This window comes from Schistocerca nitens, chromosome 4 (genome assembly GCF_023898315.1).
Source record: "Schistocerca nitens isolate TAMUIC-IGC-003100 chromosome 4, iqSchNite1.1, whole genome shotgun sequence".
Lineage (NCBI taxonomy): Eukaryota > Metazoa > Arthropoda > Insecta > Orthoptera > Acrididae > Schistocerca > Schistocerca nitens.
The window spans coordinates 146150781-146178255 of NC_064617.1; the positions used below are offsets into that span (position 1 = coordinate 146150781).

General features: G+C 43.4%; 1 protein-coding gene across 3 annotated transcripts in view; it reads left to right on the forward strand.

The window, feature by feature from the left end:
* The window catches only part of LOC126253031 (bromodomain-containing protein 8), a 279380-nt gene that overhangs the window by 225240 nt on the left and 26665 nt on the right, over positions 1 to 27475 (forward strand). For all 3 annotated transcript variants that reach the window (XM_049954097.1, XM_049954098.1, XM_049954099.1), the window contains exons 15-16: positions 5937 to 6077; positions 20538 to 20715. In XM_049954097.1, coding sequence (XP_049810054.1) covers positions 5937 to 6077; positions 20538 to 20715 — 319 coding nt within the window. The remainder of the gene's footprint in view (positions 1 to 5936; positions 6078 to 20537; positions 20716 to 27475) is intronic.

Genomic DNA, 27475 nt, shown 5'->3' on the forward strand with positions numbered 1-27475 from the left:
TGCCTCACCCTCACTCTCCCACTCCCCCTCCCCATCAGTACCCATACCAACCCCTTCGGATGCTGCTCCCCCTCCCTCATCAGCAATGCGCTCCCCTTCTTCAGCAGTTTCTGGTACTGGAGCTCCCTCCCGGGACTCCTCTTCCTGGCACCCCCCTGAAAGGACGATCTGCAGCTCCACACAGGCCGCGCGATCTGCGGCTGGTGGGCGCCAAGATTACCAGGTGTAATTCCATGCCTGACCTCGCTGCAGTCTGCCCTTCTCTTCCTTCACAAGAGAAGGAGCAGAAACACAACAACAAGGGCAAGGCCCTTCCAGTAACCCTGAGGTGCCACCTTCCCCTCCTCCAGCCAATGAACCAACAGAGTTTGACCGCACCTATATGGGCATTACCCCTTCCTTATCGGTGATGGATGGCGACTCGGTGGCGTGACTGGCTCCAGTCCATTCGCTTCCCATTTGGACTCCATCTTGAGAATCATCCAATGGAATTGTGATGGCTATTTACATCACCTCCCGGAGTTGCAACCCCTTCTTTCCTCCTTTGCTGCTTGCATTGCTCTCCAGGAGACCCATTTTGTCAATTCTTATCACCCACCCTTTGGGGGTTCCACGCTTTGACGAAACCTAATTGGCCCCTTGTGGGCTTCTGGTGGTATTTGCACCTTGGTCCTCAAGGACATTGTTAATAAATGGGTTCCCCTCCATACCACTCTGGAAGCAATTGCTGTCTGGGTCCATCTGGCCACTCCAATCACAATCTGTAATCTCTACCTCCCACCCGACAGGCCACCCACATCCATTGCCCTAACCACCCTTCTTCAACAACTACCTTCTCCCTTTTGCTTCTAGGGGACTTTAATGCCCACAATCCTCTTTGAGGTAGTCACACGACGGCACTTTCATCGACTATCGACCTCTCTATCTGCAGTCCTGGCCTTCTTTCCTCCATTCAATGGGGTGTCCATGATGACTTATGTGGCAGCAACCATTACAGCAGTGTTGATGAGTCTACACAGACTTTGACTGCCGCCATTCTTTCCGCAGCTGTTTCAGCCGTCCCTTCTCCCTCGGGTTTCTCCCATTGGAAAATGGTCCCTTGGTGAACTCTGGAACTTGCTGTGGCCATAAAAGACCGCCGCCGTGCTCTTCAACACTTCAAGCAGTACCCTCTACTGCTATCCTTCTGGTCTTTAAATGATTCCGTGGCCGGGTCCATTACCTAATCAAATTTCAGAAACGGATTTGCTGGGAATGATATGTGGCTGCCGTAAGACTGCACACCCCCTCTTCACAAGTCTGGGCAAAACTCAGGTGAATTTTTGGCCATTGTCCTCCCACCGATGTTGCAGGAATTTCTGTGCATGGTGTTGTCCTTATCCATCTGGACTTTGTCGCAGAGCATTTTGCTCAACACTTTGCCCAAGCCTCTGCATCAACTCAGTATCCGCCCACGTTCCTCCTCCTGAAAGAGCCTGCCTTTGTCTTTTGTTTCTCAGTGCTTGGAGCCTTATAATGCCCCATTTAGCGAGTGGGAATTCACCAATGCCCTCGACCTTTGTCCCGACATGGCTCCTGGACCGGATTGGATACATAACCAAATGCTGCAACACTTATTGGTGGCTGGCCACCGTCGTATACTGACCCTTTTCAACCATCTGTGGAGTGAGGGGGTATTTCCTACCCACTGGCAAGAAAGCATTGTTATTCCGGTGTTGAAGCCTGGGAAGCCACCTCTTCAGTTGGATAGCTACTGTCCAATTAGCCTTATCAACACCCTTTGCAAGCTCCTGGAATGCCTGGTGAGTCAGCAGCTGTTTTGGGTCCTTGAATCCCGCGACCTTTTGTCATCAGCTCAAGGTGGTTTACACTGTGGCCATTCTACAGTGGATAACTTGGTCCACCTGGAGTCTGCTATCCAGTTCGCTTTTGCCCATCGGCAACACCTCATTGCAGTCTTCTTTTACCTGCATACAGCCTACGACACCACATGGCGCCACCACATCCTCACCACCCTTCACGAATGGGGCCTTCGTGGTGCTCTGCCCATTTTTATCCATAATTTTCTCTCTTGTCGCCCTTTCAGGTCCAAGTTGGTATCTCCTACAGCACTTCCCATCGGCAAGAAAATAGGGTTCCGTGCTGAGCGTCCCTCTCTTTCTTGTCGCCATTAATGGTCTGATAGCAGCTGCTGGGGTGACATTGTCCCCCTCTTTGTATGCTGACGATTTTTGCATCTACATCAATTCCTCTGTCATGGGCACTGCAGAATGCCGTCTACAGGGGGCAGTCTACCGGGCGCAATCTTGGGCTCTCTTCCATGGCTTTCAGTTTTTGGTGTCCAAGTCATGTTTCATGCATTTCTGCCATTGCCGTACAGTCCATCCCCATCCAGACCTGTTCGTCGATGGCCGATGTCTCGAGATGGTGGACACCCATCACTTCTTTGGTCTAGTCTTTGATGCATGGTTGACATGGCTCCCTGATCTTCACCAGCTGAAGAGGGCGTTCTGGTTACATCTCAGTGTTCTTAGATGTCTGTACAATACCACCTGGGGTGCAGACTGCTCTATTCTCCTGTAATTGTACAAAGCGCTGGTCTGGTCTCATTTAGACTACGGGAGTCCTGTCTATGGTTCTCGTCACCTTCAACATTGCAGATACTAGACCCCCATTCACCTTTGTGGGGTGCGACTTATGGCTAGTACCTTCCAGACTAGCTCCATGATTAGCCTTCACGCAGAGGCAGGCATTCCACCACTGCGAGGTTTGTGCCAACAACAGCTGATATCTTATGCGCTCCGCATTCGCTGCACCCCAAAGCACCCTAATTATGGTCTCCTTTACCCAGACTCAGAGATCAACCTCCTGCGGCGGTGGCCACAATGTGGGCTTACCATGGCTGCCTGCGTTCAGTCACTCTTTTCTGAGCTCCAACACTTCCCTTTACTACCTCTTTTTTTCCGCTCACGCGCGTATCCCTTTGTGGTGCATCTCTTGGCCACAGCTCTGTCTTGATCTCTCCATCAATTCAAAGGATTCTGTCCATCAGGAGGCCCTTTGCCACCAATTCTACTGTCTCCTCAGTTCATTCCAGGCTTCACAAGTGATTTATACTGATGGCTCCATGGTTGCTGGTCACATTGGTTATGCTTAAACCTGTACGAGACACACGGAACTTCGTTCCTTGCCAGATGGCTGCAGTGTTTTTATTGCAGGATTGGTCGCCATCTTGTGCGCACTTGATCATGTCCGCTTCTGCTCATGACTGTCCTTCACTATCTACTTCACTACTCCTTGAGTAGTTTGCAAGCTGTTGGCCAGTGCTTCCCTCACCACCTGTTGGTCACAGCTATCCAGGACGCTCTTTCCTTGATCAATGTGAATGCTTAGTGGTTTTAATTTGGACCCCAGGCCATGTTGGGATCCCTGTCAATGAACTTGCCGATCGACTGGCTAAATTGCATACTAACAGGCCCTCTCTTGTTATTGGCATTTTGGAAATAGACCTTTGCTCGGCATTATGTCATCAGGATTTGGGACTTTGGAATGCACAATGGCACACTCTTTCTTCACCGAACAAGCTCAGGGCGATAAAGGATTCTACAACAGTGTGGCCTCTCGTAAAGCCTCTGTCGTCCTTTGCCAGCTCTGCATCAACCATACTTGGCTGGCTCACGGTTATCTCCTCTGTCGTGAGGACCCCCCCCCCCTCCCCCTCTCTGTCGTTGTGGATTGATGTTGACTGTGGGTCACCTCTTACTGGACTGTCCCGACTTAGCTGCCCAGCAACGGGCTTTGCTGTCCTGATTTGCTACCCCTAGCATTAGCTGACGATGCCTCAGCGGCTGATCTAGTTTTAAGATTTCTTTGTAATGCGGATTTTTATCGCTTTATTTAAGGATGGGACCTTCAACCTTATCAGTGGGTGGAGGGGATGGCAGGCCGTCTTGCTCCCCCTTTCGCCCCGATTGGACTGGCTTCAACTGGGCTTGGTGGTTCACCCAAGCTATCTGCCTTCCCACTCCTTTCTTTATGGGGTCTGTTTTATCTGCAGTGTCTATCTTGTCTACCTGTTCTTCCTTCATGCCCCTGTCATTAGTCACTTTCTTTCCCTCTTCTTTTCTGCAGCCTTCTTCCTTCCTTCTCTGTCAATAATTTTTAATTTTATGGCCATTGTAGTTCCCACTTATAGTGTGAGGTTTCATCAGTTTCAGTTATTCCAAGGTTGGAGGGACTGATGACCGCGTAGTTTGGTCCCTTCTCCAATCCAACCAACGAACTGTTGTTTTTGAACCGCAAGGATTACCTGGCGGAAGGACTCCGCCAGCTGTCAGATACCTACAAACCTTGCCACAGTGACCCCATTGCAGTAATCCAGCAGGATCTTCAGTCACTACTCAAATCCTTAGGCTCTGCTCTCATGGACCAACACCTTCAACCTATTACCCGGAACCTACTCTCCTATATAAAAGATACGAACTATTTTGAAAGAAATGTGTTGAAGAGCAGTGTGGCTGTAATGTTTATTGCAGTGTAAAATCCACTAGATGGGCTTTTTGTAACAAGCTCCATCTTTATATACAGCAAGAAGATAAGCCTATGTTACTTAGATAAAACGAGATTCTGATGGCTCTTCTTTATATGGCGTAGATGCAGTGTCAGCTAGTAGTGTTGTAAATGAAACATTGTACTAACTTCTAGCACTTCAAAAGAATCTTATGAAAATTATTTCACTTGTGTATATGTACTCATATTTATGAGCATTTATGGAAACAAGTGAGCAAAAGAAGCTTGATACAATGACAGAGCCTGGCCTGAGAAGCCCAACCTGCTGGTGGTTACAGCACATTATCTGATTCTGGCTGCCTTACCTTTCAATTTCAGCACTTTTCTCACAATGCTTTTGAGAAAAGTTCATACAGGAGCATTAAAAAGCATTACTGCATTGTATTTGAACAATGGTAAATCACTGTACTTATCTTTTCAAGAGCTTTTAATTAATGTTAAAGTACATTGTTCATTTAAAAAATTAATAACATGATAACATGCTTGCTTCAATTTTTCAGTTGATACAAGATTAAGAGGTAAGTATGTTACAAAATTGTGCCCCCTGTGTATACTATCGTTTATCAAAAATTTCATTTTGATACTTTAAAATTTCACAAAATAAATGGTGTTACTCTTCTTCTCTCTTGTACAAGTGTAAAACACCATCCTCCACCAACATCTATGTACACATTAATTTAGAAATAATGGTCAAGGCATACAGTCCAATGGTAAACACAGTCAATGTGGAGACTCTCAGTATTTGGGTCCTTACATTATTTGATTCCCTACATCATTGTTTAGATTGGTTAAAACCAGTTTGTATACAGAAGACCAATAGTTAATGCTTTTGCTACCTCAGATATTTTGACACTTGGCACCTATCATGGAATGTCACACACACACACACACACACACACAGAGAGAGAGAGAGAGAGAGAGAGAGAGAGAGAGAGAGAGAGGGGGGGGGGGGTAGTTAGTAGTGTAATTGTGATGCTGAGAAATACATCTGATCTCATTTAGTGCACTAAATCTCCACTTCCATGTATTAGGTGACATTCTTCACTTTACTTTGGCAACTGTATCCTATTTCATAGAAACCTCATTGTCCACAGAACCACTGTGAAAATAACAAGTGTCACATGCAATATTGGAGGTACTTAAAACATGAATGTCAGTTAAAGAATAGTTTCTCTGGAACATTTTTTGAGGCTTGTGTGTGAAATGTGTTTACTAAATTAACATTTAAATTGTTCTTTTCTGAAGAACATTGATAGTTCAATCCATTCCTGTGGTGACATTTTGCTGTACATATTTTTGTTTCACTATTATCACTATAAATCTCTGATTTCTGTTTTTAAATATAATTCTGTACTGATACTACATAGGGAGGATGAACGAGAATATAAGGCATGGAAGAAGGCAATAATGTTGGTATATGGTCGATTGGCAACGCATAAGTATGCTTCACTATTCCTCCGACCCATAACTGACGACCAGGCACCAGGTTACAGCGGCATTGTTCACAGGTATAATTCATTTGAAGTTATTTATAAAATATATTAGTTAGATAGTATATCAGTAGTAAGATATTTATTTTGCTAATGTATTCTGTCAAGCACTCAAAGAATTTTCTTTATAATATCTGTTATATTTTCACATATTTCAGCATTAGTAGTTAACTAAAAGTAATTTGCCTAATCAGTTTGTAGTTGATGACAGGAAATAACTCTGTAACTTGGATTTTGGTCTAAAGCATATTTAGCAATCATGTCTTGGTTATTATTTGCAAGTATTCTTTCCAAATGAAAGTGTGGTGGTGTTGACTCCTCTAAATGTCCTTCCCTTCAAGGGGGGAGTAAGAGGGATAAACACTAATCTGCAACAGAATTTGACTTTCTACTTTGCCCCCCCCCCCTAGGGTCCAGGGGTAAGAATAGGCCCGAGGTATTCCTGCCTGTTGTAAGAGGTGACTAAAAGGAGTTTCACACATTTCGGTCTTTATGTGATGGTCCCCTGTAGGGTTTGACCTCCATTCTTCAAAATTTTCCCAAAGAGTGAGCCAGTTGGGGAAGGGCGCCTTACATGGTGCATCGTGTCCATCGTGCATTGAGATCTTTAGCCCACTTTCTCGTTGTCGCATTTCAGTCCCGCTCATCTCTTGGGCGAGGACACCTTCCTGGGTGCATTTTCCACCATGCACTATGTAGTGTTGCTTTCTGCGTCGACGATGACCATGGACTTCTTTGCACCTAATATCCAACACCGTAGCCAGTCCGTTGTGGGGCCACCATGTACCCTGTTGGTTGTAGCCCGCTGACCTCACAGTGATTGCTCTGCTGATGCCTGTGCCATTAACTACCCATGTATGCCAAGGGGTAAATACCCATCCTCCTTAGGCATCGGGACGCCTGGCAATGGCCATCCTGCCAGTTGGTCTTTGCTGCGGCTGGGTGGCACCTGTGGGGAGGGTCCCTGGACGGATTGGGTGGCATCAAGGCAGATGACACGCGATGAAGCATAGTCCATCATCTCTTGCTGGTGGTGAAACACCAACAGTCTCTAAGCATTCATGAGCTCAATTCAACACACAGAAGTACGACCCCAAATCGTTCCCCTCCCTGGCCACACCATGGGAGGTATGTCAGGCTAAGGATGGCAGTAGATCTTATTCGCCACAGTACCTTGTATGTTCGAGAGCTCGTGGGGTATCTTTCATGAGGATGAAGCCTCAGTTTTTTGTTGAGCATTTAGATGACAAGTTTGGGGAGGTGGATGGATTATCAAAAATGAGATCTGGGTCAGTCTTGATCAAAACAGTATCTTCTGCCCAGTCACGGACGTTACTCGCTTGTGACAAGCTGGGGGAGGTTTCTGTAACCATCACACCCCATAAGAGCTTAAATATGGCCCAGGGTGTCATATTTCACAGGGACCTTCTTTTGAAGTCTGACGATGAGTTACGCGCCAATTTAGAATGGCGAGGTGTACATTTCATCCAGCATATCCACCGGAATCTGAGGGATAATCAGGTTGCCACCGGTGCCTTCATCTTAGCCTTCGAGGGTGATACATTACCTGAGAAGGTCAAGGTGATGGTCTACCGGTGTGATGTAAAGCCCTATATCCCTCCCCTGATGCGGTGCTTTAAGAGCTGGAAGTTCAGCCACATGTCTTCCCAGTGTACTTACAGCATCACATGTTAAGATTGCGGACGCCCATCACATCCCAATACTCCATGTGCCCTGCTGCCTCCCATCTGTGTCAACTGCGGAGAGCAGCATTCGCCTTGCTCACCTGACTGCAGGATTCTCCAGAAAGAAAGGAAAATCACGGAGTAAAAGACCCTGGACGGACTGACCTACACTGAGGCTAAGAGAAAATTTGAATGCCTGCATCCTGTGCATATGACATCCTCTTATGCCGCGGCTACAACAGTTATGGCACCATCAGCTCCGCCAACCGCAGTCACTTCTCAGAGCCAGAAGACTACACCTGCCGCCTTGATGGTGGGGGGCATTTCCCTCCCTGTTACTCCCGCACCACCTACTTCAGGAACAACACTCCCCCCTCCAAGCCATCCGGGACACCTGTCCCGACTTCTAAGCCGAAGAAGTGTAAGTTTTCTTCGCCTTCTCTCGCTAGGAAGGGGTCCCTTGGGTCACTCCCTTCCCAGGTTTCTGCTATTGGGAAAGATGACACTCGCCAGTGGCTGAAGAGCTCAAAGGCAGCTGGTCGCAGGGCTCCACTCTCATCCTCAGTCCCGGAGACTGAGCCAGTGTAGTCCTCCCAGACAGGTAAACCCAAGGAGCAGTGAGAGAAATCTAAAAAGAAGACCCCTGAGACCAAGGAAATTTCAGTGGCACCCACACCACCACTACCTACAAGCTCTGTGTCTGAGGATGGGGTGGAGATTCTGGCGTCTGCTGAGAACCTAGATCTCGCCAGACCCTCAGATACAATGGATATAGACTGCTCAGGCAATAAGTCGGTGGCAGCAGGTGACCATTAGGCATAAACAGCCTCTTTGAATGTTCCATGCCTTCCCAGTTTCACGATGTTGTCATCCTCCAGTGGAATTGTGGCAGTTTTTTCCACCGCCTGGCTGAGTTACTGCAACTGTTAAGCTTTACACCTGCTATCTGCATTGCTCTCCAGGAAACCTGATTCCCGGCAATGTGAACCCCTGCCCTCTGCGGCTATAAGGGATATTACCGGAACTGTAGTAACTATAATCGAGCGTCAGGTGGAGTTTGCGTTTATGTACTAAACTCAGTCCTAGTGACACTGTGCCCCTTCAAACCCCTCTTGAAGCTGTGGCTGTCAGAATAAGGACGATGCAGGAAATAACTGTCTGCAATGTATATCATCCTCCAGATGGTGCAGTACCCCTGAATGTATTAGCTGCACCAATTGATCAACTCCCTAAACCTTTCCTACTGCTGGGAGATGGTAACGCCCATAACCCCTTGTGGGTGGCACCGTGCTTACTGGCCGAGGCAGAGATGTCGATAATTTACTGTCACAACTCAACCTCTGCCTGTTAAATATTGGGGCCGCCACACATTTCAGTGTGGCTCATGGTAGTTACTCATCCATTGATTTATCAATTTGCAGCCCAGGACTTCTCCCATCTATCCACTGGAGAGCACATGACAACCTGTGTGCTAGTGACCACTTCCCCATCTTCCTGTCATTGCCCCAGCGTCATGTCCCAGGACACATACCCAGATGGGCTTTAAATAAGGCAGACTGGGAAACATTCACCTCTGCTGTCACTGTTGAATCTCCCCCACATAGTAACATCGATATAATGGTTGAGCAGCTGACTACAACAATTGTTTCTGCAGCAAAAAACCTGATCCCTCGCTATTTAGGGTGCCCGAGGTGTAAGGCAGTCCCTTGGTGGTCGGCGGAAGTCGCCGAACCAATTGAGGAGCATTGGCGAGCTCTACAGCGGCATAAGCAGCACCCTTTCCTGGGGCACCTCATAGCCTTTAAACGGCTCTGTGCCCCCGTTCGCCAGCTTATCAAATGTCAGAACCAGGAGTGTTGGGAGAGAGAATTCTCAACGGTTGTGTGCCATATGTCACCTTCCCAAGTCTGGGCAAAGTCAAATGTCTTTTTGATACGAGATCCCAACAGGTGTTCCTGGTGTTGCCGTAAATGACATGTTATCTACTGACACAAACATGATTGCCGAGCACTTGGCACAAGCATCTACATCAGAGAATTTCCCCCAGCCTTTGGCACTCTTAAACGGCGGCTGGAAGGGAAAGTCCTCTCTTTCACTACACGCCACAGTGAATCCTATAGTGCCCCATTTACAGAGTGGGAACTCCTCAGTGCCCTTGCATGTTACCCTGACACAGCTCCTGGGCCTGATTGAATCCACAGCCAGATGATTAAACATCTCTCATCTGACTACAAGCGACATATTCTCGTCGTCTTCAACTGAGTCTGGTGCGATGGCATCTTTCCATCGCAATGGCAGGAGAGCACCATCAATCTGGTGCTCAAACCTGGTAAAAACCCACTTGATGTGGTTAGCTATTGGTCCATCAGCCTCACTAACCATCTTTGTAAGCTGGTTTGTCGGCGGTTGGGTTGGGTCCTGGAGTCAAGTGGCCTACTGGCTCCATGTCAGGGTGGCTTCTGCCAGGGTCGCTGTATGACTGATGATCTTGTGTCCTTCGAGTCTGCCAGCTGAGCAGCCTTTTCCAGCTGCCAACACATGGTTGCCATCTTTTTTTACTTACATAAAGTATACGACACGACCTGGTGACATCATATCCTTGCCACATTGTATGAGTGGGGTCTCCAGGACCCGCTCCCATTTTTTATCCAAAACTTCCTGTTGCTCCATACTTTCCATGTCCAAGTTGGTGCCTCCCGTAGTTCCATCCATATCCAGGAGAATGGAGTCCCGCAGGGCTCTGTTTTGAGTGTTCCTCTATTTTTAGTGGCCATTAACGATCAAGCAGCAGGTGTCGGGCCCTCCGTCTCACCTTCTCTGTATGCAGACAGCCTCTGCATTTCGTTCTGCTACTCCAGTACTGGAGTTGCCGAGCATTGCCTACAGGGAGCCATTCACTAGGCGCAGTCATGGGCTCTAGCCCATGGCTTCCAGTTTTCCACCATGTAGATATGTGTCATGCATTTCTGTCGATGTCGTACCGTTCGTCCCTGAACCAGCACTTTACCTTAATGATGATCCACTCACTGTACTGGAAACACATTGATTCTTAGGTCTGGTTTTCGATGCTCATTTGACTTGACTTCCTCATCTTCATCAGCTTAAACAGAAGTGTTGGCAGCACCTCAATGCCCTCTGCTGCCTGAATAACACCAACTGGGGCGCAGATTGCTCTACGCTGCTGCAGCTCTACAAAGCCCTCGTTCAATCCCGTCTTGACTATGGGAGTGAGATTTATCATTCAGCGGCTCCCTCAGCATTGCTTTTACTCGACCCATTGCACCATTGCGGAGTTAGACTAGCGACAAAAGCATATAGGAAGAGTCCGGTGACAAGCATACTGGTGGAGGCTGGAGTCCCTCCATTGAAGATCAGATGTGCACAACTGCTCGCCAGTTACATTGCACACATTCATAGCTCTCCTGAACATCCTAACTACCATCTTCTTTTTCCAACCACGGCGGTTCACCTCTCGTATTGGTGGCCCAGGTCAGGGCTAATGATTGTGGTTCGCGTGTGATTGCTTCTGTCTGAACTGGAGTCCTTCCCTTCACCACCTCTACTCGAGGCCCATTCACGTACACCTCCATGGTGTAGCTGTAGGCCGAAGCTTCTTCTGGACCTTTCATGTGGCCCTAAGGACTTCGTTAACCCTGCAGCTCTCCGTTGTCACTTTCTCTCGATTCTTGAAGTGTTCCGGGGCTCTGAAGTGGTTTACACTGATGGCTCGATGTCTGGTGATAATGTTGGCTTCACCTTTGTCCACTGAGGCCGTATTGAACAGCATTCCTTGCCTGATGGCTGTAGTGTATTCACTGCAGAGCTGGTGGCCATATCTCGTGCACTTCTTCGGTATATCCTTTGAAGTCCCTAGGAGTCGTTTCTTCTGTGTACTGACTCCTTGAGCAGCCTGCAAGCTATCGACCAGTGCTACCCTCACCGTCCTTTGTTGGTGTCCATCGATGCCCTGGACCGGTCCCATCGTTCAGTGGTGTTTGTGTGGGCTCCAGGACATGTCGACATCACAGCCAACGAACTTGCCGACAGGCTGGCCAAACAGGCTATGCGGAAACTGCTTTTGGAGATGGGCATCTCTGAACCTGACCTGCGTTGTGACTTACACCAAGGGTTTTTCAGCTTTGGGAGATAAAATGGCGTAACAGTATGCACAACAAACTGCGTGTCATTAAGAAGACGTTGAATTTGTGGCAGTCTTCCATGCAGGCCTCTCACAGGGAATCAGTTGTCTTCTGCTAGCTCCACATTGACCACGCTTGGGCGACCCACAGTTACCCCTTGCGCCATGAAGACCCGCCTCAGTGTCGATGTGGCACCCAGTTGACAGTGGCCCATATTCTGGTGCACTGTCCCACTTTGACTGCCCAGCAACAAAATTTTGGGTTACCGGACTCGTTGCCGCTCATTTTATCTGACAATGCCTCATTGGCTGATTCAGTTTTACATTTTATTCATGAGGGTGGGTTTTATCATTTGATATAAATTTTAGCACATGTTCTTTGTCCCTCTGTGTCCTCCACGCTGGTGCTTTTAAGGTGGAGGTTTTAATGTGTTGCAGAGTGGCTGCATTTTCCTTTTTATTCTCGTGGTCGGCCAGCAACTGTAATCTGCTTTCGTGTTTTACTATCTTCTGTATCTTGTGTCTCCATTGTTTACTTATCCTCTTTTGTTCCTTTTAGTGTTCATTGTCTTTCCTTCATTGTTGTGGTTTGCCCTTTCTTTCCCTTTTGCGTTATATGTCTCGGCTGTTTTATTCTCACACTTGTGGCATTGTTTTATTAGTTACAAGGGACCGATAACCTCCTAGTTTGGTCCCTTCCCCCCCTCTTTTATTAAACTGAACAACCGACCAATCTAGTTTGCTTCATCGCCACAGTGACCATGTGTTAAAAAATACTCGTAATACAATTTTGCAACCCAGAAAGGTGTAAAATTTTTTTAATCATGTTCATCTGCTAGATAAAAGCAAAATCATGAAGAGCATACCAGGCATGGAGTTCACTTAAAAATACATGTAAGGCTCAAGTTAGTTGATCAGGTCACAGGATTCTTGTGATGACCTGCATAAGGCAAAGAACCCAATCATCCTAGTGACTATAGTCAGCAAGTTTTTTTTTTTTTTTACACACAAAAAGTGACAGAAAAATATTAAACTAAACACCTTCTCAGTGTATGAACCTGCACCCAGCGAAGAGAAATGTCAGTAACTTTCATTTCAGTAAAGTGTGAAAGATCTGTATTAAAGTCTACTGATTCAGAATCATTATCATCATGTCTGCCCCAATAGCTGAGTGGTCAGTGCAACGGAATGCCATGCAAAGTTTCAGTTTCCGGCTGGGTCGGAGATTTTCTCCACTTACGGACTGGGTGTTGTGTCGTCGTCTTCGTCGTCGTCGTCATCGTCATCGTCATCATCATCATCATCATCTCATCCCCATCACCGTGTAAGTCACTGAAATGGCACCAACTCAAAAGACTTGCACCAGGTGACTGGTCTACCCAATGGGAGGCCCTAGCCACACAACATTTCATTATCATCATATGGAAGAATTTCCAGGCCTAACTTGGGGAACATAAGTCTTACCATCTAGTCCTGTTTTTCTCACCTTCCCCCCCCCCCCCCCCCCTCCACCTGCGCACTTCCACACCTTTCATCCATCAATCCCTTGTCCCTTGGTCTGCCTCTTGGTAGTTTCCTTCGCATACCCATTTTGTGTATTTTCTTAGGAATCCTCTTGTTTCCTATTCTCTTTAAGTGTCCACACCATCTTAGCCTAGATGTTTCTGTCCTTCCGTACAAGGATTCATCTTTCACTGTTTTCCGTACCCTTTCATTCCTCATCCTCTCTCTTCTTGTTGCTCCTATGCTACTTCTGAGGAACTTCATTTCACATGCCTGTAATTTTCTCACATATCCTTTCTTCATTACCCATGTTTAAGATGCATAGGCCAGTAATGGTTTGTAGTAACTTCTGTGTATCACGTCTTTGCGTATTTGTGGGATGTCTTCATTCCAAGCCAGGCTCCTTACACTTCACAGAAATACTTTTGTCCGTTTACCACATTCACTGATCTCTTTCTTATTTCTTCCCTTTTCCTGTGTCACACTTCCCGAGTACGTGACACTTTCTGCCTTCTTCAGTTGTTCACCTCGAATCCTTATTCTGGTAGACAGTCTACCTTCCTTTCTAGTCGTAACCAGGATCTCATATTTGCTTACATTAAATTCCATTCCATACTAACAGTTTCTTTGCAAGCATCCAGCTGTTCCTGAATCTCTTCCTCGCTGTTTCCCCAGATCAGATTCAGAATCCCTTAACTTGAAGTGACTGAGATTCATAGATAACGAAAGTTAAACAAAATAATCAGTGCCACTTAGGAGAATGCACCAAATATGTAGTAGGTTAGGAACAAGCTCAGTTTGCTGCAATTTTTTGTGGATAAGCATTCACTACATCTATTAATGAAACACGATATGGATTGAAAGTCAGTGAAATTGTGTGTTACAAATTACAAGAATATAGTAAGGAAAGCTCTGGCAGAAGGAAAATAATTTAGCGGTAAAGGATACCACTCACTGAATGGCAGATAGTACAACGTACATGAAGGAAACAGATTCATTAAATTCATGTAACCTCACAAATATAGAAAACTGTGACACTAGGACAACATATTGAATCTCCAGTAGAATAGATATCAAGAAGTTATGTTAACAATATAATGCTGATTTTTCATTAATCTCACCACTATTGTTCTTATTAAAATACTTGAGCTTTGCTGTACTAAAGACAATGAAAGTTTTTGAGCAGATGGGGATTCTGAGTGGAGCCAACATCAGCCTGCACGAAAGTAACTTGGCAGAAGAGATGTAGTACACCATTTATCAGCTAAAAGGTCAGAGCACAAATGAGGTGACTTCTATAGAACCATGTTGAGACATTCCAACTGCTGCTTGTCTTATCAAAGAAATAACAAGGTTATACATCTAAAAACAAAGATTATGTAACTTACCAAACGAAAGCATTGGTATGTTGATAGACACACACACACACACACACACACACACAAAATTCAAGCTTTCGCAAACCACGATTGCTTCATCAGGAAAGAGGGAAGGAGAGGGAAAGATGAAAGGATGTGGGTTTTAAGGCAGAGGATAAGGAGTCATTCCAATCCCGGGAGCGGAAAGACTTACCTTAGAGGGAAAAAAAAGGACAGGTATACACTCGCTCGCGCGCGCGCGCGCACACACACACACACACACACACACACACACACACACACACACACACACACACACACATCCATCCGCACCGCACATATACAGACACAAGCAGACATTTGTAAAGGCAAAGAGTTTGGGCAAAGATGTCAGTCGAGGCGGAAGTACAGAGGCAAAGATGTTGTTGAATGACAGGTGAGGTATGAGAGGCGGCAACTTGAAATTAGCGGAGGTTGAGGCCTGGTGGGTAACAGGAAGAGAGGATATACTGAAGGGCAAGTTCCCATCTCCGGAGGGGATGAGGAAGTGGCTCTGGTTATTTGCTTCTGTACCAGATCGGGAGGGTAGTTGCGGGATGCGAAAGCTTTATCCAGTTTATTGGTGTAATGGCTCAGGGATTCTGGGCTGGAGCAGATTCGTGTGCCACGAAGACCTAGGCTGTAGGGAAGGGACCGTTTGATATGGAATGGGTGGCAGCTTTCATAATGGAGGTACTGTTGCTTGTTGGTGGGTTTGATGTGGACGGATGTGCGAAGCTGGCCATTGGACAGATGGAGGTCAACGTCAAGGAAAGTGGCATGGGATTTGGAGTAGGACCAGGTGAATCGTACGCCAACCTATTTATGGGTCGCTTAGAGGAAGCCTTCTTGGTTACCCAGGCCTGCCAACCCAAAGTTTGGTACAGATTTATTGATGACATCTTCATGATCTGGACTCACAGTGAAGAAGAACTCCAGAATTTCCTCTCCAACCTCAGCTCCTTTGGCTCCATCAGATTCACCTGGTCCTACTCCAAATCTCATGCCACTTTCCTTGATGTTGACCTCCATCTGTCCAATGGCCAGCTTCACACATCCGTTCACATCAAACCCACCAACAAGCAACAGTACCTCCATTATGACAGCTGCCACCCATTCCATATCAAATGGTCCCTTCCCTACAGCTTAGGTCTTCGTGGCAAACGAATCTGCTCCAGTCCGGAATCCCTCTTTTGCATCCCGCAACTACCCTCCCGACCTGGTACAGAAGCAAATAACCAAAGCCACTTCCTCATCCCCTCAAACCCAGAACCTCCCACAGAAGAACCCCAAAAGTGCCCCACTTGTGACAGGATACTTTCCAGGACTGGATCAGACTCTGAATGTGGCTCTCCAACATGGATACAACTTCCTCGAATCCTGCCCTGAAATGAGATCCATCCTTCATGAAATCCTCCCCACTCTACCAAGAGTGTCTTTCCGCCGTCCACCTAATTTTCGTAACCTCTTGGTTCATCCCAATGAAATCCCCAAACCACCTTCCCTACCCTCTGGCTCCTACCCTTGTAACCGCCCCCGGTGTAAAACCTGTCCCATGCACCCTCCCACCACCACCTACTCCAGTCCTGTAACCCGGAAGGTGTACACAATCAAAGGCAGAGCCACATGTGAAAGAACCCACATGATTTACCAACTGACCTGCCTACACTGTGAAGCTTTATATGTGGGAATTACCAGCAACAAACTGTCCATTCGCATGAACGGACACAGGCAGACAGTGTTTGTTGTTAATGAGGATCACCCTATGGCTCAACATGCCTTGGTGCACGGCCAGCACATCTTGGCACAGTGTTACACCGTTTGGGTTATCTGGATACTTCCCACTAACACCAACCTGTCACGACTCCGGAGATGGGAACTTGCCCTTCAGTATATCCTCTCTTCCCATTACCCACCAGGCTTCAACCTCCGCTAATTTCAAGTTGCCGCTGCTCATACCTCACCTGTCATTCAACAACATCTTTGCCTCTGTACTTCTGCCTCGACTGACATCTCTGCCCAAACTCTTTGCCTTTGCAAATGTCTGCTTGTGTCTGTATATGTACGGATGGATATGTGTGTATGTGTGCGAGTGTATACCTGTCCTTTTTTTCCCCCTAAGGTAAGTCTTTCCGCTCCCGGGATTGGAATGACTCCTTACCCTCTCCCTTAAAATCCACATCCTTTCGTCTTTCCCTCTCCTTCCCTCTTTCCTGATGAAGCAACCGTGGGTTGCAAAAGCTTGAATTTTGTGTGTGTGTGTTTGTGTTTATTTGTGTGTCTATCAACATACCAACACTTTCGTTTGGTAAGTTACATCATCTTTGTTTCTAGATATATTTTTCCCACGTGGAATGTTTCCCTGTATTAGATAAATAACAAGGTTATTAACACACGGCGTTAGCGAATGTGACACAAGATTGATGCTGCCACCTAGTGTGACTAGGCTAAGGCAATATAGATGTGAATTTGTCTGTATATATTAAAAACAAAGCTACATATATTTAAGAAAAAGTACAATCAACAAAGAAAAGGACAGACCCCTTTCATTTGAGGAAAGAGACAAATAATTGCACAATAGAGTACTCGCACAACATACGTAAAGGCGTACTGGAATCTAATCAATAAATTCCATAAAACCACCACCAGCAAGGTAGGCAGTGAACTAGTCAGTATTAGGCATAAAGGCCCACTAGTAAAAGATTTGAATCCAGTATATGTTCGGTAAGAACCTTAGCTCTCCTTCGACCCACTAACCACCGTTATAGATTTCAGACTCAGTCACCAAATTATATCACACATTGCGCAGTGCTCAGATTTGTGGTGGTGAATCTACAGGAAATATTTAACACTATATAAAAAGCTAAAGACCAAACACGTATCTGGATGGGAGGTATCTCTACCATGATGGTAAATAAATGTGGAGACAAATATCAAAGTGTCTTAACACTTTGGAGACCAAGCCCAAGTATAGCTCAACTTTGTGCTAAAAAGAATGCACTCAAGTCTAGGTCAGGCCGCGATTTTCGTGACGCCCAAGCCACGTATCACTTGACAACTGGACTCATTTCATATCAACAGTGTGTGGATGTCTCACTACCTGTCTCTTGGCTGGTGCTGCTTCGTATTGCCAATTTCAAGAATTATTTCAAAAGAAATTAGTAAAAGTAACAGCTGCTGTCGCAAATGGGTGGGCTAATATGATCTCATGGACATAATTTTGTGCATGTACTGTTAGGTTTCACAGTTTGCTCTAATTTGGTACATATATGTCATGTTCGTGTAGCGAGAAGAAATTTTGGAAGTTCAGAGGAAGAAATTGCTCAATAACTCATCTTGCACTTTCTCCTTGGGATGATAATTGCACTGTTTGTCATCATTATTTTAAACTTCATAATCTGTCAAAGAATGAAATTAAATATGAAAAATAAGTCTTAAGCTTGGTCCTTTTCTAGTATGTATTACTCTTGAAGAAACCTCAATTACATATGTGCCAGTAAAGCTTTAAATAATGGCTTAAATGGCCTGTTTCCTGGGCCTCGTATTCTTCTAAGTGGATGATCTACAAATTGTTAAAAGTATATGTGATCCAGCCAGTGCATGCGAAGGGAAATGAGAAAGTTTCAAATTATAGACTTACATCACTCATCCATACCCAATATTTGAAACTGTTATCCTGTCTCAACTCACTGCCTTGTTTTCAAGACCTGAAATAGTTGTAAAGCACAGATTTACGAAAGATTTCAGCACAACATCATATCGCCCATGATGTGTACTGTCATTGCTGCACACTGCAGCAATATTTCTAGACCTGAGCAGAGCTTTTGACGTGGTAAACCGTGAGCTTCTCTTAAAGAAACTGAGGACAAACAATAGCAATAAATCATCAGTGAAACTTCTAGTCATGTACCTCATGAATTGGAAGCAGGGTTCCAAACATATACATCACATTAGTAACAAAGTCGGCCACCAATGAAACAGTGATTCAAGGGTTTTCTCATGGTCCTTTTCTTTTCCTAGCAAATAGGAGGGTCGTCCACAAAGTAAATTACGTTTCTATTTCTATCCATGGCAGCATTACATTCGCAGTTCTGAGTATGTGCGGCAGTCACTCTGACTCGAAGAGAAGACATGTACGCCATTTTCAGATCACTGCTGTCGACGTGTGCTTTGTAGTGCCTATTTATAATGTGAGCTGTAATTGAAAATGCCGCTGCATGTGAAATCAGATCTGTGATTCGTTTTTTAAGTGCAAAGAAAGTTAAACCAAAGGAAATTCATCGGCAAATCTGCGAGGATTAAGGACAAAATGCTATGCGTGATTCAATGGTTAGACGATGGGTCAGACTGCTTAATGAAGGGCGTGATAAAGTGCACGATGAAGAACAAAGTGGACGCTCGTCTGTGGTTACTGGTGAACTGGTTCACACAATTGAAGATAATCTTAAGCACAACTGTAAGTTTACACTTACTGCCCTTGCTATGGAACTTCCGCAAATCTCACAATAGTCAACTGTCTGACCCAGTCCTTGAAAACTGATAGCCAGAGACTTTGAAAAATAGCTAAAACAATGCCTGTACTCATTCAACGAATTTTAAACAAGCAAATATTAGCAACCCACTGATGTGTTGTAAACATATTGTGCTATGTATTCAAGCCAGACATAAGATGGTGCAAATTTAAAAACAGGTACGATGGTTTAAATTAGGGTTTATGGTAATTGGTAAACTAATGATCTATGTAATACTAACACATGTAAAGGCTGTAATGGAGTTCGATCAGTGTTATTGATTGTTGCAATTACTACTTGTAATACTAGATCCACATTTGACATTTCACTGCAAAGAAAAAAGTTGTTTTCTGAGTTCTGAGCCTTTGTATATGACACAATTAGCCACAGCTTTTTAGAGACATTCTTGTTTGAGCATTATCACAATTTTGTAATTTGTAGGTTAGGTCTGTGGTTACACAGTTTCACGTTCTGAGATTAAGTTGTATCCTAGTGTTGTATAGGACACTACAAGGATGCTAAACTACTTATATAAAATGATGAGTAGAATTTACAATCAATTGATAAAATAATCAGTTGACAAAATTTGTGTACCTTCAAAAGTCAATTTTCCGCTCAGTTCTGTAAGTTTTACAAGTGCTGACATTGGTGCACATGCAATAGATTTTATGGTAACATAGGGCCTGTGGTGAACATTTTCTAGGGGTTGAGAGTAGTATTGGACTAATTTTAGAGCATGTGGTGTGTAGTATTTTACATGTTGAAATGAAGCATGATTTTTGCAACATGAAGACAAACAACGTTTGTTGCCTCTTTCTGAATTTACGATGATGTTACTCGAACAGGTCAAGTTTACAGCTAAAAACGGCAGAGTAGCACTGATTCGGGAGAATCTACACAATACAATTTGAAGTTTTACAGTATTTTAGTTTAGTGTTTTATTTATTTATTTATTTATTTATTTTTTACAAATATTGATGAATTATTGAGGGAAAGTCACTTTCAGTTTTTGCTTTTTTTTTCTCCATCCTTAGAAAATATGCATTGTAATGATGTTTGAATGTCTATATTGATTAAATATACTCAGATACACACAGATAGAATAAACACTGATACCTACAGACAATATTTCATATCTCATATTACATATTTGTACGACTTATAGATCTATTCTAGTCTAAATGTTATTAATGTTGCTTAACCTTCAAGCTAAATTTGATACTTTCAACTCATTTTCATGACAGACCGATGGATCTCTTGATGATAAAGAAGAACATTGAGACTGGAATGATTCGTACCACAACAGAATTCCAAAGAGATGTGCTGTTGATGTTCCAGAATTCCATAATGTACAACAAGAGTAGCCACTTTGTCCACAAAATGGCACATCAGATGCAACAGGAGGGTATGCAGCATATACAGGTATGTTAATAGATTTCTTCCATCGCTTCTTGGTAGAATAACTTCATAATCATAAATGAAAAGCACAATATTGTGTATGTTCCACAGTATTAATTTATTTTGTTAACCAGTTTTCAGTTTATGAGGCCATCCTCAGACTTTTTAACTGACTATTGTCGTCAGTATTCGTGAACAAAATCGAAAAATGTTACACATCAAGAGTGAGGCACAAACACAGAGTGAAAATCACATCTGACTGTGCAGAATAATACAATTAAAAATCTTAACAGTTAAATGATAAATATACATAAAGGTATCAAACCAAAAAAGGATTAATATTAAACTAAAAAAATGAGTACTCATTTACCAATTGAAATTAAATTAACAATACCAATAAACTATAATTATTACACGACGAGTACTGAAGAGTAACATGAAGAGGTATTACATGTGTAAGAAATTACAGAAACAGAGTGAAAGATAGGCTTTGCAGTTGCAACAACAGAGTACATAGAGTACACAGTAAAATAAATTCAGAAAAAACGGAGGGACATAATGCCACTAAGTTCGGGAAGTACTAGAAAACGTGCAGTTTAAGTGAATTTTAAAAAGAGGGGAAGTATTAGTCATTTAATATTAAATCAGGACTGTGGGCTAGATGTTTTTTTGATTTCTCAGGCTTCTAATAGAGTAAATTTTCAGCCTTCATTTGACAAGTGGACGACTTGGGACTATCTGGTAGCTGTGGCCCTAACTCAGTGCATGTCCAGCAAATGTGGAGTCATGATTATGCAATTTAAAGCCACATTGACTGTTAATTGGCCATGATTATTTCAAAAATATGAAAATGTTTTTCAGAGACTGCCACCAGTCACAAATTTTTATTTATTTACTTAAGTTATTTAATAAAGCAACATGTTTTGGGGCACAACCTCATGTTCAGGCTGCGGTGGCAATACGAAAACATTTCACAAAAGTACGCATAGATATTAAAAGTTGTTCCTTACAGACTTGTGCATGACCATCTTTGTTCATTCTGTTCTTTTGGTGTTATTAGTTACATACAGTGCTATGGACCCTTGGATCTTGTTAACCACTGTTTATAAACTGCCAAAGGACACCAAAAACAGGTCATCACAATTACTCTACTGTGCAGTGGATACAAGATGCAATCAGACAATGCATATTTTGATTTAACTGTCATTGTGTTGAACCTTGTAATGTCTTTTGCACATTTTGCTGACACATTTCTGATGTTGCTCAACAAAATATGACAATAAGAGAGAATATGACAATTTGATGTTAATGACAGTATAAAAATTATGTAATGAATTACAAAGATATTATACTATTGAAACACAGAATCATCATAGTTATTACATACTTTCTATTGAAGTTGGTGAAGAAAGTGAGTTTTTGAAATCTGTTACTTCATTTAAGACCTGGTTTGTCCACATCTGGTTTTGGATGAGTATTTATATTTCCTCCAAGATGTCCCCATTTTCCAGCTCATCTCTAAAGTTTTCAGTGCTTTAAGGTAGTTATCTATTGCAACACTGTGTCCTGTTTCATCTGTATGCATAGGTATAGCTAATTTGTTTGCTTCATGGTGTCTGAAACTGTGAATATGTTCTTCAGTTGAAACTTCCAGGCTGAAAGGCCATGGTTGATGTATAAAATTTCCACCTAAAGTTTCGTCTCCATGTGCAGGAGACATCTTCTGAGGTCGTCTGGCTACTGCCACTGAGGCTCCAGTGCATTTATAGAGCGCATAGAGGACACCACCATTCGTCACATGATGCCGACGGTATGCCTATCTTTGGAATGCGTCATCATTCCTGATTAAGAGTAACCGATAGTCATTCTGCTGGCGCAACGTTGACATCCATATTTTGTCCAACCGTAAAACTTCCTCTTTTCTATTAAAATTATTATGGTGTTTGTGAATCCCTATTGCTTCTCTATACATGCGCGCATGATGATGCGATGTTCATGCTAGAACGCTTGTCTCATTAAATTTAATTTCATGGTTCCCATCTCGTAAAACATGCTCAGCTATGGCCGATTTTTCGATGTGTCCTAAGCAGGTGGTATACGGCCTGGGAGATCCGGGAAAAACCCGGGAATTTTTTAGAATTCCGGGATTTTTCATTCTTTTAGATTTCAGTTAAATTTTTATAGGTTTGACGTGTAAGATCTGATACGCTGACAAAGAACTTTAGCCCACTGCTGCTGAATAATGCTGCTGCAATGAAACATAAATCAGAGAATAACACCAAAATAAAAGTTTAGTTGCGTAGAAAATGAGTAATTTACACAATGCACAGACCAGTTTGCCGACACCGAAAAGTGTCAAGATTATGCAGTACGTCCGTAACAACTAACGTGCATTCGTTGTGCTTGTGTCGCAATTGTTTACATTTCTAACAGATCACTGGAAAATATTACAAATTGTGACTTGAGAAGCGTTACTTTCAAAGTAAATTTCCACACAAGATGATGTATGTTACATGTGAGAATGTGCAGTGAATTTCTTAAATCACAGGGCGTTATAACTCTCATTCAAAACGTACCGGTAACACTTGAGGATCAGTCATTTGAAAATTTTTGGGCCCAGAAGATAAGTCATTTATGCCACTATTTAAAATTTTACCGCACATTTGTATTTGATATGACTTAACGTGTAACACACGTTAAAAAAAGACCGAGCTTCAAGTTAGTTTTCATATTTAATGCTGTTCTTTCATAGATAAAAAAATATGCAATCGATGGCAAAAAGTATAATTGATCTTCAAAAAAAGTGAATAATATGTTACTGAGCAATGTCACAAGTCTCTTCATGCCAGAGCACTTAGACTTTTCTGTAGTATAGAAAAGACGAAGTGTTCTGGCATGCAGAGCAATACCAGTTCGCTTCTTTTCTACTTTTTTTGCCAGTGAATTGGATCGTCTCCAAACAGCTCTAACGTTTGTTACTACTTCTTTCTAACTAATCCTATAAATGGACAAAAGAAGGCAGCACCAGTCACGCGACAGGTAGCGGGACATCCGTACCTTGCTCTCGTACGAAATTAGTCCAGTTTTAGAGCGAAAACCTGTGTCAAGCACAGCTACTATATTCCCTGCTCTAAAATTTGCTTTCAGTAAGAACAAGTATGTCTTTTACCTCTTCCATTCCTCATTTTTTCTGATTTTATTATTTTTTATTTAAATACAAAAGCTTGCGGTTTAATCGTTGTTAAAGACCTTTAATTACTGTCTTTCGTTTTAGAATAATAAGAGATATTTTCCGTAAAATATTTTGTGCATTTATACAGTCCTTTCTTTTCGGATTTTCATGTTGCTAAATTTTAGCTCCAGTCTTTATTTTAATACTTAATTTCTTAAATTAGGTTTATTTTTCAAACATTTTTTAATCACGAAAGTTATTGTTTGAAATGTATATTTAAACATCTGTGGGAGTTAGCAATTTAAAATAAATAACGCTATCATATTCATTTGTTTTAAAAACATTTTAATTATTATTAGACAATAAACAAATAAAATAAATAATTTAGAAGGAAGTACCATGTTTAACAACAAATACTGTAATTTAGGAATTGATCTTGGAGAATAACTCACTTGGAACTGTGTGCGAGACCATTGATTCGTTCTGTAATAGATTCTTGCTCCATCTGAGCGTTTTGAATGGTCCCCTCAAGTTTTGCCTTCTTCTCTTTAAACTGTCTTATTTCTGCGTCAACAATCTTCCTTTTAGTCAGATGATCCTTTTTCCTGGAGGACTCATCGTTTCGATTTTTGAGGTCTTCAGCATATCGATCTCGTGAGTTTCTTACAGAGTGTATAAGGGACTTTGTTATAGGCACTCCTTGGACTCCGCCGTGTGTCTTTACGGCGTCGTACACCAGTCTTCTGCTCACTACAGATTGTTCCCTCATATTCTCGAAGAGGCAGTCTTTGTTCACTGAGAATCCTCGCTCCGCAGCTGCTTGACCGTGCGACAAAGTGAGCGCGATATCCATTGCCTTCTGCAGCTCGTGGCACGTTGCATTCTGGTTCTTAAGACATTTCATCCAGAACTCATCCAGCCGTTGCTCCTTTTTGTTGAATGTTTCGAATTTTGTTTTGCAGTTCTTCTTTACAACAGAAACGTATTGAGCTTCTGCTTTATCGGCACATACACCGTTCATCCAATTGCTCTCCACCAAAATCTGTAGAAAGGAATGAAATCGTTTGGGACCAGCCTCCCTGCACGCTATTGTGGGATCAAAGCAGCTTACAGCTTTTGTCAACCTAAAGTGTAAGGGAGATTTCTCCATCAACTTTGACACGAGCTTGATCATTCCTCTTCTTCATTCGCTCCAGAACTTAGCGATTTCAAGGGCTGTGAGAGACCTGCACTTTCTGAATTCATTCTTAACGGTGAACCCAATCTTGACGTGGTTCACACCCAAAAGATTGGATTCTTTGTCCAAATTAACTGACGGCGAGATCTTCATCGGCTGGACAAATCGTGCCATCGTTGTCTCCATTATCTCTGTCAAAGCAGAGTGGAGGAACGGTGCTAGCAGCCAATCGGTTTGGAAATCCTTTAGGAAAGGTGTCAAGTCTCCAGCAAGAGTCTTGAAAAAGGCAATTTTCGGACCAAGCAGCTTGTCCTTGAGGTGATCCTCCACTACTCTGTAGGTAGCACATTTTGGTTTGTTTTTTTCTTCCAGTTTTCCAACAAATATTCGCAGAAATGGAAGCATTACTAGAGCTCGCTCAGCAACTTCCACATTCTCCAGCCATCGGATCGCGCAAAACTTTAAGGGAAACAGTTCCGATTCCATTGTCGAAATATAAAGAGCTCTTCTGGCAGGGACATCCTTAAAAAGATTGTACAAGGCATGTAAAAACTGAATTATCATCCACTGTGTTTCTTGAATTGCGGACCTGAAGGCGCCGTGAACAACGTGAAGCCCACACGTTCCAATTTCCAGTAAAACAGTGTCTACTCCAATTTCTTTCAAAAAAATTTTAAGTTCCCTTAAGAATGAGAAGTTGACGTTAGGGCCGTCCATCGATACTTGTAAAAGTTTTTTCATTGCTTCGCCAGGAATTTTTTTCTTGAAGGACTCGAGTAGCTTAGCTGCCGTCGAACTGCCTAGAAAAGCGGATGAGTAGTAACGGGTGCACACTAGATATTTTTTAATGTCCCAATAATGCACTGAAATGTCCATCTGGATTCTTTTGCACACCTTGTTCAAGGATTCGTCAAAACAAACAACAATCCTTGATGCGTCTACGAGGTCAGATTTAATTTCAGACTCAAAGAAGGGAGCTAGTCCATATTGCACGATATAACTGATTTTGTCCTTTTGTAAACGCATGCTCTTGGCCACTTCACTGTCGGGGAACATTGCAGGGAAAAGCAACATGTCGTTCGCAGAACTACGCAGTGACTTGTGTGAAACGATGCACTCCAAACACCACAGTATTTCCGCCTTTGTTACTTCGTCCTTTATTGCCATCTGATCAATTCCTCTCAGTTTATCCACGGGTTTTGACATTGCAGTGACATCCTTCTGCGGAGGCGCAACAATTCCAGTGGCCAACGCCACTGTTGTTGACGCAGCGGAATCCGCAGATGTGGTAGTGGAAGTAGAATCTGTCTGCTGGGTTGAAGTGGTCGCCGCCAGTCGGCTGTAGACATAAAAACTTGCTGTGCTTCTCATGGCAACTGCTTTCACGACGTGCTTCTTGGATTTTGTCATGTGACTTGTAAGAGCCGTTCTTCCCATAGTACGGATGTTAATGAGGGTCCCTGGACATAATCCACATTTAGCACTATAAAGGTCTGTAGGTACTTTCACCAACCAGTCCTTGAATGCTGGATCTGAAAGCCAGCTATCTTGAAAACCAATCGACATGGCGTAGTCGTAGTGGTTGTTGGTGGGCAACCTTTATTGGAGAAAGAAGAACGATGGATGTAAATAAGGCTGCGCCTCATTGTTATGCATAATGAAATATGACACAATGAGTGTTACCTACCTTGTCAGTTTATAAAATTTTGCCCCGCACGTGCGCAGAACTGAATTCAATAGATGAGCCGAGCACACTGACTACTGACAGACTGTGTGATTTGAAAATCGAACGAGGCACATTTGACAACACTGTCTCTGCCAAGCAACAATCGGCGTTAATTACGATATTATTAGTAGCGCTGCGTTTGTTGACCCTTTAAGAAACTATGAATGACAAGACGTATCAACCAGTCTTACTCCAGTAACCTGTTGCAAGTTTCTAGCTAATTTTACATGTACAGTACAGCACCTCAATTATAAAGACGAACAATATTAAGGCCACCGCGCTCATTGACCAAAGTTCTGAAGGCTTTGCCACCTTTTCGTTCTAGCTTATTCCTTACCATGTGGCTTCTCCTCTCTCTCTCTCTCTCTCTCTCTCTCTCTCTCTCTCTCTCTCTCTCTCCCTCTATCGGCTGCTATTGGTTGCTTGCTCTCATCTCCCATCCACGATTACTAAGTTATGAAGTCTGCCGGTTACGAACGACTTGGCCTCCCAGTTACTTTACAGCTGAGGCACTCTACTGTGTGTAAAATTTCCGAAGTGCTTTAGGACTTGGTAGACCTTCTGTTGTACATATACCGATTTTAATTTAAAGTCTAGATTCTGTAGCAGCGTACATGTTGATTTACTTGTAGAGGAATGATTTACCCGCGTAATTTTAAAATGTGGTTTTACTTGACATCCAGTACATTGATAATGTCGCTTTTTATGT